The sequence below is a fragment of the Chironomus tepperi genome, unplaced genomic scaffold (assembly GCF_022539635.2).
Source record: "Chironomus tepperi strain 1889 unplaced genomic scaffold, CSIRO-AGI_Ctep_v1 contig_74, whole genome shotgun sequence".
NCBI classification, from domain to species: Eukaryota; Metazoa; Arthropoda; class Insecta; order Diptera; family Chironomidae; genus Chironomus; species Chironomus tepperi.
The window spans coordinates 33267-47039 of record NW_027226196.1 but is presented as its reverse complement, the minus strand read 5'-3'; the positions used below and the strand labels follow the sequence as shown (position 1 = coordinate 47039).

Sequence of the window (13773 nt, the reverse complement as noted above, 5' to 3'; positions counted from 1 at the left end):
CATAAGTGATTCCGGGATAAATTAAAAGATTGTAAACCATAGTCAGTATGAAATGATTAGAGCAAAGCCTGTGTGCAGCTAAAAGTATTTTGAAATGCCATGAACTGCATGCCGTGTGATACGCCGTGTGCACACGAGCATCAATAGAGGCATACCACCAAGGTGTGCCATAACAAATAAAAGGCTATCCACCACTGGATTTTATTAATTTTTGTGTCTCAAAGTTAAATTACCGAAAAAACGACCATTTCAAAATTTTATAAATCAACTTCCATCTTTATTACAATTCGTGTGAAATCAATATACATCCATAGAACAAATAAAAGAATCAGCAGGCGACCAAAGAAACAGAGAAAAAAAATGTTCATAACATTGTTAAAAAGTTTATATATTTTTTTTGTTCCTTCTCATTGCGTTTTATTTATTGATATTGCTCTTCCTCATTACGAATTGATGTGGCCTCGAACGCCAATCGTTGTGCCAATTGTTCCTCACCGATTCTAGCATGTTCAGCAGCAATCTTTTCAAACAAGTCTAAATGCTTCTGCTTTGCGAATGCTAAATAATTCAATGATATAAAGTTATTCATTCGATATTATTGGGGAATTAATAATTGATATGTAGGAAGACTTACCAACAGCAGCCGTTTCCTTTGGCAAGCCTTGTTCTTGAACGTAATTTGGATTTGAGTTCCTTTCAGCTATCTTATTGTACAAGTTGAAATGACGTTGTGTGGCCAATTGAACAGCTTTTGTATCTTGAACTGGATGTGAGAGTTGTGGATGGAAACCTGGAAATGGCAAATTATACTAATGTCCATAAAGTCGCAATTCCTTATCTTACCTTGCTCATCAGCAACATATTCAACAGTACGAACTTGTTGACGTGGATCAACATACGAGAATGCACCACGTACAACACCTGTACCATCTCCAACTTCCGCATGAGTTCCTAATAACAAGAAAATAATTTCCATTGTAGATAATATGTGTCATAAATGCACAGACTTTTTTTGTGCTGCTGTTCTGTATTTTTTTATAAAATTAAATATTTACTATCTACGTGTCCTGGATAACGTCCCGCTTCATATTGGAAACTGTATGGATTTGGGATGTTGTTGTAGTACTCGGTTGTTGTGTCAACAATATGTGATACGTCGGCAAGTGTTGAGCCAATTATTGTAATGAAAATCTGTAAGTAAAAAGAGATTGTGGATTTACAAAATGCTTTTATGATAATGAATTGTTATTTAAAGGTGATGTGTTGGATGGACAATGACTTGGTCAATTGGAGTTGGATGTTTTGTGGATGAGGAAGTGAGATTGAAGGAGAATTTGATAGGATTTGATAGATTACGAGGAGATAAAGTGGTATGGCACCTCTAAATGCAGTTTACTAGATAGAAACCAACATTAACATAACATAAGGAGGTGAATCAAGAGGACATAGCCTTGAGAGTCTCAAATATTGTAACTATAGAGTAGATTGACATCGAGTAATATGTAGACAAATCTGTAAATGCAAGAATGAAGCCTCTATGGTTAACTAGTGAGGCAAGAGGCCGGAAATCAGGAACTGACCTGTGAAGATGTAGGTTTGATTCCCACTAGAGGCCGATCTTTCAATCATCCACATGAATCTCAGTACTTTCGGCTCAGTTACTTTCTGTCTTGACGTAGGTTTGATTCCCAAGAATCCACAGAAATTCCACAAGAATCCTCTGAATTCGAACTCGACTCATTAATTCTCTGTGTTGTAGGAAGTGGGTTCGATTCCCATCAAAGGATGATCTCTAAATCATTATTAAGAATCTTAGTGCTTGGAATCGACTCGGATTCTGTTTCTGCTTGAAAAAGTCTCAATGACTCAACTTCCATGTTAAATTCAAGTCGACTTCAAGCTCAGCTAAGAATATTGATATTAGACTAGCTCAGTCATGATACTAAGAATACCCAAAAATTCTCAATTCTATTCAAATCCATTCTTATCTTGACATTACCCGAAAATATTTAATTAGAATCGCCCAAAACTCGCTTCACTAAATCCTAAACATGATTACTGCCTATTTGCACGAAATCGTGTGAAACACTCGAATGCTTCCGTCTTCTTAACCAAGAAACTAACTAAAAACAACATTTATGTGCTTGATAAAATTCAATAAAACCTTCCATCTAATTCCACAAATCAGCCAAATCCACGAAACCATAATAAAATATTCACAATCGTGCTTAACGGCTATTGAACCTTTCAACACCAATAAACGCCTTTGTATGTTTACCTTAATTACATTTATTGGTATGGATAAATATTAAATTGAAAAGTGAAATTATTACGTAAGCTGTGCATGGCTTTATGGACACGACGAATCTTAAAACCAAAACAAGTCAACAATGACTCATTGTGTCCAAAAAATTGATACCGAGAACAGTCTAGAAGCTTATAAAAATATCCGATAAGCTGATCTTTAACAAATAAAAGTGAAATAGCAGTTCTGTGCCTCAATTCACAGGAAAAATGATTTTTGTGTTGTTTTTTCGTTGACTTCAGGGAATTAAAATACAAAATTTGATTATAATGTAAAATGATGATGAAATTCAACCTTGATTTTGTGTGATTCATCCATAATAGAATTCTGTTGAGGTAATTCATTTGAATATTTAGTCTCGGTTTGTTGCAAATTAGTAATTTAATATTTTCTCATTAATTGTAATAATATTTTATGGATGGGATGGGATGTCTGAGGAGTTATTATGGATTATTAGGGGTTTTAAGTGGTTTTTTGATGAGCATTTTGAGGATTTTGATAGGGAAACTAAATTTACGATATTTTTAATAGAATTTACCTAATTTATACGGCAAAGAGACAGATTTAAGCTACCACATTGGTTTTTCTGTGACATGAAAACATGCTCTTTGTCTCTACGGAATAGTGACCAAGATGAGAGGTATTAAGAGCCCAAACAAAGGCAAAGAGCGAGTACTTAATAAACTTAACACTATTCAGCAATCCTACCTAGTATATTTAAGTAGAAGAAGCTCTCAAAAGTATGCTATTTACCAATTTGGGGACTAGACTTGACTAAGAAATGTCTTGAACCCAATACACTTCAGATTCGATTGTCTTAACTGAATCCAGGCTAAGTATGACTTATTTGTAAGATGTAAAGTCTTTGGTCTGACAACGTTCGCAAATTTCGTTCGAGGAAGAGAATCCTCCCCGTAACTTCTGATCAGTTCCGCAGATAAATCTCATTTTTTCCTCTTAAAAATAGTTTGGAATCAGCCATCGCGTTGGGTGGCTATAGGGTGACTAATGGGTGACTATATGGTGGCTATAGATTGTCACATTCTGCTGTTAACACGAACGATACAGGTTCGCCCCAGCAACTCCACTGTACTGCTCGGGAATAATCTAATCACCAACTATTAAAGCATTGAACAGTCTACCTCCATAAACCAAACATGTGTAACAAAATGCTACAAAATAACTTACAACACTACAAATTCCAACGAAATCCCTGCCAAAATCTCATTCCACAACGTATAATAACATCAAATTCCACAGAATTGTTTATTCTCATATAAATATATATTTTTTTTTATAGATATAAGGAAATTTTGTAAATGTCAAAAGCATTAAAGTTCAAAATAATGCTGAATGAAAACACGTATGACTGAACGTTTTATGCTCAATAGAATCAATTTAATGGATTTTATCTTAAATCGATTAATACAAAATTGCTTTCATGATTCAATTAAAATTATTTTCAATGGAACTACATCAAAGTGTTGCAAATAGTTATGTAGGAACTCCTTTTGATGGATTTTGTCAGGTTATAAAGTGACATTTTTTTAGCGGAAATATTGAATTGTTGGTGAATTTTGAGATTGTATCTTGTGGAACAACTGGAAGAACTTGAACAGGTTTTGAAGGTGAAAAGTGCAATATTGTCGATGTTTTGAATTGAATTGTGGATATGCGATTAGAATTTTGCTACAGAGTTGAATTTTTGAGGAATTTTCGATTGAAATTCTTGAAATTTTTGAATTTTTGAATAAATTTTTTGTGATTTTTTGACAATTTAGATCGAAAAAGATTTTAAATTCTTAAATGACGGTCAAAATTGTAGCTTTAAAATCTACCAAAAACTCAATTTCCTACAAAATCACATTTTCCTACCAAAATCCATTTAAACACTCATTTAATGCCTTAAATAACATCTAAATTAGCTAAAAACTGCAAAATTCCACTTAAAAAACTCCACACATCTGTTGAATATTTCAATACCACTTAAAAATTTCAGCTGTTAAGCCTTGAACGAATGTGAAATGGTCGACAATAAGTTGCACTTAATAATTAATATGTTACATAAAATATTGGTTAAAAAAAATTAAGCTTATTTGCAAAACAAACAAGATATTTTTTGTTGTGAAACTGTGAGTGTGGTTTGGGATGCAGAGGCTGTCGTAGATGGGGTATAGAGCAAGTCATTAAATTAGTTAATGGAGAGATTTTTGGAGTCAAAACCTCTATATGGTGGGTATGATTCTTCAATAAGAGAAGAATGTTACGAAGATCAAATCTCAAACCTAGACCTGGACGGAGACTTTAAGGGAATTTGAATCCAAAATCGACACCAAGTCCAAGATTGAGACCGGGACTGATACTTCAAAGAAATTATTTGATCTCGACAACTCTCGACATTGTGAAGTCTTGATCTCGGTCTTGAGAACCTTAACTCGCGATTTTTATTTAAATTCAATGTTTATACTGTCATGAGGAAGTCGTGATTATCCTCTATTAATTTACATCGCACAAGTCTGAAACTAGTTGATGATTTCGCTACAGAATATACTTGTGGTGTTTGAACAGAATAGAATTTTGAGTATTGAGCTATATTTAGACAAATCTGTCAGTGTGAGATTAAGGTTTTTTTTAGCCAAGTGGCTATAAGTCAGACCGAATATCTGCATTAGTCTTTTGTGAATATATGGGTTCGATTCCTACTAGAGACCAAATATCTCAATCAGGAATTCCAGGTATACATCATTAACGTACGACTCAATTTACACTAATAAAACCATTCATTTAATAAATATCCCTTAAGAATCCTAACAATTACATCAAAAGAATTCTGATAAAATTTCCACAAATCTACTTCGTACTCAAATAGCGTTATAAAATTAAGGAAGTCATAAAATTTTCTCGATCTGATTCTCAGTTTCAACTATAATTAATCACTAAATTAAATCCCTCATTTCATCTAATTAGATTTTAATGATAACATCCTTTGATGCTAAGCACTACCTCGAAAATAATTTCATCTTATGTCTTATGTAGCTCAAGAGCTAAAAGCTTTAAAACCTATTTATTATTCTCATTATAATTTAATCTCTAACAATTTGCACTCATTCAACTTTTTTTACAAGCTATCATGAAATAATCATAATAATGTCGAGTAGTAAGTGAGACAGCAGCAACTAACTTTCTCATAATGTCATAATCCACATAATTGATGCAATTAAACCTCCTTCATGTTTACAATTTCCTTAAAAAATCATTTTTCCATCTGAATTAATTCAAAAATCCTGTTGAATGCACTGTACTTACTAAAATGTTCCTCATCATTCACTTTTATATATATTTTTGTGGCTGAACTTTAAATGAAAATGAAAAATTACGCAATAAAACACTTTTGCTTTCAACTCAATTGCTTCGTGCAGTTTCTCGAAATCAACTGAATGTGAATCTTAGTTTTATATGCTATATACTCTCTTAGCTCTTAACGAACCTTCTCCAATCTCAAAACTGTAAATCATGGTCTTTTAAAGCGAGATGGCAGCATCAAAAAAAAATGTATGTATTGTATACAGACGCATGCAGAGACTGGTTGGAGAGAATGAGCGAAGAAAAAAGAAATACGAAACGAGTTATGCAAATGTGATGAGGTTTCATGGACATGCTGCTAAATGAGGTGTACAAGTGCTTAACGTCATCACTGCTTGAGACAGTCTTATTGTTGCTTTAAATGTATGTATGTATGGGAATATAAGTAGAGTTTAGTTTCATGAGAGAATTATGTAGTGACGAAGTCATTGTGGATAGGGGTATAAAGCGCGATTTTCAGGTGCAGAACTTGGAAGGTAAATTGAAGATATTTTGTATTGAAAAGCGAATAATTTGACAATTTAGGTTAGAAAATTAAGCAAACGGACTATCGGACAAACGCATGATCGGACAAATTAACGAGTGGAGAGGCGAAATAGACGACATGCGGACAAGATTATAAGCGTACAAGTGGACAAGCGATCAAACGGACAAGCAAATAAGCGAACAAGAAGACAAGTACATAAGCTAAAAAGCAGATAAACCGACAAGCGGACAATCGGACAAGCGGACAATCGGACAAGCGGAAAATTGACAAGAAGACAAGTGAACAAGAGAACATGCGGGCAAGAAGTCAAACGGATCATCGGACAAGAAGACAATTGGATAAACGGACAATTGGACATGCTTACAAGCTAACAAATGGACAAACAGACATGCTGATAAGCGGACAAGCGAAGACATGCGGACAAGCCGATAAGCGGACAAGCCGATAAGTGGACAAGTGAACATGAAGACATGCGGACAAGAGTAAAAGCGAACAAGATGACAAGAGGACAAGAAGATAAGCGGACAAGTGGTTAAGCCGAAAAACGGACAAGAGGAAAAGCGAACAAGAAGACAAGCGGATGAGTGTACACTGAACAACCTTACAAATGGACAAGCGGACAAGTGGAACAGTGAGAAAGTGGACAAGTGAACCAGCATTCAAGCAGACAAGAAGACAAGAAGACATGCACACCAGCGGACAAGCAAAAAAGCGGACCGTCGATAAAAAAATGAAACCAAAAATCATACGCAAAGACATACCGACAAATTACAAATCTCAACTCAAATTTCCTTTTCACAAATCAGCAACCAAAAAAAGTTGACAAAAGAGGTGAAATGCTGGGTGAAGCTTTCTCTCCTGATAAAAAAAGAATTTTCATTTTTAAATTGTTTGTACGATCAATATCGTAACTTGAATTTATTGTGCTTGCTCATGTATGCATTCCTGTGAATGCCATGTGAGTATAACTGATACACACATGATGACAAAAAAAAGATTCCTTTTTTTCTGCAAAATCACTTCGTCGTCTTTTACTATCTTTTTGTAATACTAGACCCAAACTCAACTCATGCACAGTTGAGTGAGGAGTGAAAAAAAAAAGTTTTTCATCTTTTGTTATCAATGAAATTTAATATCATTTCAGTAGAGCAGAAGGAGCTTTGTTTAGTGCAGGGAAGGGGAATATTTTGGAAAATAGGTATGGAAATGTGGGATTGGAACTGAAAAATTGAGGTGAATATAGAATGTTGGCAAAATATAGTCCTTATCTTGAGTTGTCATGATGACGTTAATGTTCAGTTGATGTCTTGTTCTTACATACTTACTTACTTACCTCCTAGGCTGGGATGCAAGAGGGTCCATTGCCGGGCATAGGGAATGTCTGAAGACAGTTATATCCTTTAAAAAATTCTGCCAGATTGGGATATTAAGGACTCAAGCGTCCTTTTCAACACATCCAATCCAGTTCTTACATAATTAGTCTATATTAGCAGGCTATAAGCATGCGCTTAAGAGCAGAGCAACATTTGCAAACTAAGCTAAGCGATAATCACGAGATAAGCTGAGAGCAAAGCTTACAAGCATGCTAATCTAGTATGTCAACGGAGAAACATCCTCAGTACGCTTCTGTCCTTGGCGGAAGCCATCCACCGGCATTCGATGTTCCCGACATACAAACCATACCGGCATGGTATCCATGCAAACTATTTGTTGTACATATAGCATTGCATTAAACTGTTTTGATGACTGAATGTCCAAAAGATGTCCTCAATTTGATTTGATGACAAACTATTCTAAGAAATTCACTAATATTGTATCATAGAAAGTCTCACAGATAGACCAAACTAAGCTTGACATATATTTGAGTGTTTCTAGCATAATAACTAATCAAAGCTACGATTAGCATATGCTTGATGGTTTGCAGCTAGACGAATAGGTCACCAGTCGCAAAACGTCAAACAATTCTGGACTAAAGACTTTGCCCATGTAAATCTCACAATCTCACAGTCAGTTGCTCCAGATTTCACCCAATCCATCATTGATTAGCTAATACCCCCTTCCATCCCATCATCATCCTATTACCTCATCAAATGCATCCAATTTGTGAGTTCAATTTCAATATTCTCAAGTTTTATACACCTGGCAACTACCATCAGAATTAAAATTGTATATGCTTGTGTGTCATAGGGAAAAGCGTCATGTAACATAGGAAAAATTGAATGAGAAAAAAAATAATATAATCAGCAACATTTCATCATTTCTACATTGTTCATCCCTTCCCCCCTGTTCGCAAAAATTCCAGAGCATATTACACACGCACACGACAATGTCGCTAAAAATATGAGGTGCAAATCGATTTAATTTGATAACAACCCTATGAGCTTTACATGCTCGAATAACTTTCTTCATTAAAATTCATTATTGATTTACGTAGTAGGAAAAGATGCCTTACGCTGCTGCCTAGTCGTATATTTTTGGATGGGAACATTTTAAGCATTTCACGCGTACAAAAATCAATGAAAAAGACACATTGAAATATCTTCGCAAAGCGTTACTCGCTATTTTTTGAGCGGGGTGGGTACATGAGAAATTCCTTCTGTCGCTTTCTTCCTTATTCCTCTTATTTGCATAAAGTAAATTACAATTTAATGCGACTTCATTCGAGAGTAAAATTATTTGATGAACCAAACTTCACTTTTGGCCTTTCTTCATTCGCTTTTTTTGCTCCGCATCGCGACAACAACGATGATGATGATGATGATTTTTTTCCCTTTTATCTTAAGGCATGCCGAATTCGAGTAAAAATACTTGTTGTAATCGACTGCTCTGTTTTTGCGTGTAGATTTTTTAGGAAAAGGTTGAGGGGTGTTTAATTCATTTTGGGTGGATTCAAGACAGTATATCGAGTAGAACATTCTCTAATTAGGTTAATCGATTCAAAATGCAGCATCAAGCCTATGTGATACTGGTCTAAGACCTGGTGTAAGGTTCAGGAACCAAATCAGATTCACACCGGCTTGGAGTAACCGATTTGTGCTATTCGGGTATTGTGTTCGAAATTAGGAATTGTTAAGCAGTCAATAGAAATAGAGTCAGACGCAGTTTTTTGACTATCAGCTATAGAATAAAATGTCTATAGACTATTTATTAATGTGCCGTAGCACACAGATTGTCCACCACAGAACTAAATTGACAAACCAAAAAGCTCAACTATTTCACTTGTTCTTCAAGACATCATGCAATATTGAGAAAACAGTTGCTCGATTTTGCAAGACAGTTCATTACAATTGAATGACAAAAGGTTCATCTAGCTTCAATTTACTTAGATACGACGTATAAATGGCTGAAAATTCGGTACCAAGAGTAAGTTTCGATGTAATCCGGCCTCAAGCTAGATTTTTGTCGAACTGTAGCTGGATAAAGGCTATTTCTACGCCGTGTGCCATCAAGGTTTCGTTTATCTATCATCAAAATATTGTAAAAACAGCATTTGTCTAGATTGTGTTTAGGCTGAATTCAGGATATAAAGTACGATCGACTTCCATCCTATTCTAAAACTTCTCATGCATATGACTTAAAATCACATTCAATTGGAACCGAACTTGCGCTAATAAAAGTATTAATCCTGTTCATCTCCCTCTATTCAATCATTAGCAGTACTCTAAATTGAATTGATAATCCAGTCCATCTTCAAAAATGCGCTTATGCCACCCTATCACCCAATTCCTCCAAGTAAATTTAATTTTTCTCATCTCGTTTTTCACTTATTCATTCATTTATTTTCATTTTTCTCGCATTTTTCAAAATCACCTTCGTTCTATATTTTTTTTCAAGTTTGTTTTGTCTGTAAAGGAAGCAGTAATAATAAGCGAGATAAAAAAAGAAAGAAAGCAAGGAATAAGAGAAATTTATTAAAGATGATTTTTATATGATGAAGCACCTTTCCTTTTGTATTAAGTCAGGAAATCATTTGAGGTTATACATTTGCTTACTGTATACAGCTATGCAGAGATGGATGGAGATTGAAATATACACAGGAAAAATTGTATATAAACTTTGTTCCGCAATCAATCAATCAAAAAGCAACTAAGAATGAAAGATTTTTTTTATTATGAATTTATCAGGACTTTTAATGCACGAGTAATTTTGATGTGAATTATTGCAGCTAATTTCTTCGACATTTAACTTTGGTCGTAATGAATTGAAGCTTATGAAAATGTTTAGATAATCATAATAATTTCATAATATTCATGAATGTTGTTTATACGACAATTATTTTCGGCTTATAACTTTTTATTATGAATATTGGGTGGTAAAATGAAGTCCTTGTGGGAAGTTTTGGAAGGTTGCAAGTTTGGGCTTATTTTGCTACATCACTGTTCTGATTTTATGATATAGGACTAAGTGGACAACTTGACATAATGTCTTAACTAGTCTTAACTAGACCCTACCTTTTGCAAGCGGTAGCCAGCGATAGAGCGAGCTTCAGGAACCGACTAAGCGAGGCCATGGATCACACTAGATCTGTACGGCCAGCGAAGTAAGTAAGTAAGTAACTAGACCTAAGGACAGCTAATAACACTTTTTACAGACCGTTCCGAAGAAAATGCCATCAGTCGGCCCAAAGTCTACTTAATAATTAGACATTATGTTTCCTAAGTGGTCTTAAAAGGTCCAATCGAATGTCTCGTTCTAAAGTAGATTCAGATCAAATGGAAATAAAATTCAATCCCCCAGATAATGAGCATGCGCATGCATATACTCGATCAATACAATTGAGCATCAACATGATCATGCTCCTTGTCTGTACAAAAAACCTGCACTAATTTATCGTAATTCACTGTTAAAGGGGAATTTTTAATGAAGGTTCGATAAGTAACTATTTTAAACCTTGATGTACAATTTAGATGCTGACACTGCTATCTTTAGGCTTCAAACTGGTAACACCAAGTTCCGAGTTCATCCTGTAGACACATGCGTTAGAAACAGCAGAAAACTCAGTTCCAAGCTAGTATAACTCTGGTCAAGTCGACCATGGACAGTGGAACTTTTAGGGCTACTCTTAAGCTCTTTTAATAACACTAAATGGAAGCAGCTTTAACCCATTAATTACTAGCGTAACGTATATGTAACGCTAACTTTTTCTTTAAATTCTCTTTAAATATTGATTTAATTGGCTATCTTATCAAATATTATCATTTATTAATGACTAAACTTGCATATTTCCTAACTTACAATTTGCAATTATGTAAATTAGTGAAGTTAATTAAGTTTAACTTTTGTGTTGCAAAATGTATGATTTTTAAACTCAAAATTTTCGGTCTTCAATCCATATTTTTAACCCGAAATCAAAAGAATATTAAAGTATAACGTCGAATATTATCAAATATAGCTTAAAAACATAAGAATAGCTTAATTAAATACAATAACTATTCGCTGATAATAAATGTAACATATATGTTACGCCAGGATTTTGACGACAATTTGCCTGTTACATATATGTTACGCTAGTATTTTGCAAACCTTTTTGTGATTTAGTCGAAAAATATTTAATTAATAATTTAAAGTGTTTCTGTGTTGATTTGAGGTGTGATTCTTTGTGGATAGCTAGATTATCATGAAAAAGAAGTTTCTAAAATATAATCTAAATTAATTAGCTAATATTCGTGGATTTTTCAGTGCAATAAATTTTTTGGTATAAAAATTTGAGGAGTCAATTTCAAAGTGAATTTAAGTCAATTTAAAAGAATTATTGACTTCTCATAATGTTTTATGTGGTTTCTTATAGTAAAATAAACATGTTATTTATAGTTTGAAAGCTCGTCAATGTGTAATTCATGAAATATGACGACTAATGTGACAGTGAATTTTTTTCAGAATTTTTTATTTCTATGCTTAATTCAATATTAATGTTTAACTAATATGACTTTAAATGTCATTAATATAACAATGAAGCTGTATTTTTAACTTCAAAAACTAAGAAATCGACGAATTAAATATATTAAATTTTTGTAAACAGAAAAAAAAATTGTCGGCAAAATACTAGCGTAACATATATGTTACACTAAATTTTTGTTAATTACACTAAATTAGTGCACTAAATCGCTCGAATTTTTTTCGTGAACCTTATTTTTAGACTATAATTTATCAATTAAATGCATCCTTAAGTCTTAAAAAAACTCCGTAATTAATGGGTTAATTTAGCAGTCAATTGGACGCCAAAACTAGAGGGCTAATAAAAGTGGTTAAGCAGAGCCTTTAAAGCTCTTTGGTAGAGCCTTCTTAATTTGTGTCGCTCGAGACTATTTCAAGAAAGACTATAAACTATTAAAAATCAGTAAAAAGCTCCTCCAAATCCTCAATATTAAGACAAAAAATATCATTAAAACATTACAGCGTATTACTAATTAATCCCTCCTTATAAAGGATAATTCTCCTTAATTTCGTTTAAATAAATTCCCTAAATCCCAGCTTCAATCCTTTCAAGAAAATCTCACAAAATATCCCTAAAGGCACAAGCAATATTTTTACGACGACGAACAGCAAAAAAGTCAATAGGGAAGGAAAAAAAAGTTCACGACATTTTTTATGGAAGCTGTTTAACTATATTTTATGAGATTATCACGAAAACTATAACATTCATTATAGCTCAAGCTTAAAAAATATAAGCACTAGAATGAAATGAATAAAAGAATGGAAAGCAGACGAGGGTAAAAAAAAATGGCAATAAAAATTTCATAAAACTTAATTTTCTCGTCTTTTTTTTCCATGCATTTTCCTTATCGTTATCCACAAAGAGTAGGAGGAGGAAGGCAAAAGCTTGAAGATGAAGAAGAAGGCAAGAAAAAAATTAATTTAACCATCATCAAAATCCTGTAATATCATGCACGCAAATGAGATACGAAAGACGAGTCAAAAAAAACTTTTTTTTCAAGTCAGAATTAATTTTGCGGAATTAAATTTTCAAAAACGGCATTTTTTGCTTGTCGAGCTCTAAAAAGTCATTTTATGACACAGCGAGAGTATTCCTCGTTGTCGGTAATGAAATTGAAATCTTTAAGCAAGCACTTATGTCGTGTATATATACCATTTGCACATCAAAGGGAAGAAATTGTCGCGAGGATGTGGCAGAAAAAATAAACTTTAAAGGAGGAATAACATTGACTAGCTAGAGTTGGGGTTGTGAGCAAATGACGTCTAAATTGAAAATTACTCTAACAGGCAAAGATCATGATCTTGAGAGCTTGCTCATCAGAAATAAACTGGATAAGTATGCTCGTGAGCATTTCTCTCAGCTTGCTCTGTTCTTGAGAGCATGCTCTATATCTGATTTGGTTAGATATCGATAATTGGGGCATTTTTGAGTCATAAATGGCTCATATTCTAGGTTATGACAATGATTGCTCAAACAGCACAACGTGTCAATCGCTAGGAAACCGCTTTATTGCATTGTTCATCAGATCTTATGACGTACTTGTGTCCTTGCAATGTATAGAGCTTCCAAGTGGTTCGGATCCCATACTACACTTTAGGTCTGAAGAGTGCGGTACAAAAGATCATCAATCGCAGTACTTTGAGCTCATTAAGATGGTCCCTTCAAACCAGAGCTCGAAGTCGA

General features: G+C 33.9%; 1 protein-coding gene across 1 annotated transcript; it reads right to left on the bottom strand.

Moving 5' to 3' along the window:
- Window positions 1-247: 247 nt before the first annotated feature.
- Window positions 248-5771, bottom strand: Cpr57A (Cuticular protein 57A). Its single transcript, XM_070633687.1, has 5 exons — window positions 5612-5771; window positions 1056-1191; window positions 844-951; window positions 635-790; window positions 248-558 (listed from the first exon to the last, which is right to left on the bottom strand). Exons 1-5 carry the CDS (start codon window positions 5627-5629, stop codon window positions 422-424), a joined length of 555 nt encoding a protein of 184 aa, XP_070489788.1. The 5' UTR covers window positions 5630-5771; the 3' UTR covers window positions 248-421.
- Between the last annotated feature and the right edge of the window lie 8002 nt (window positions 5772-13773).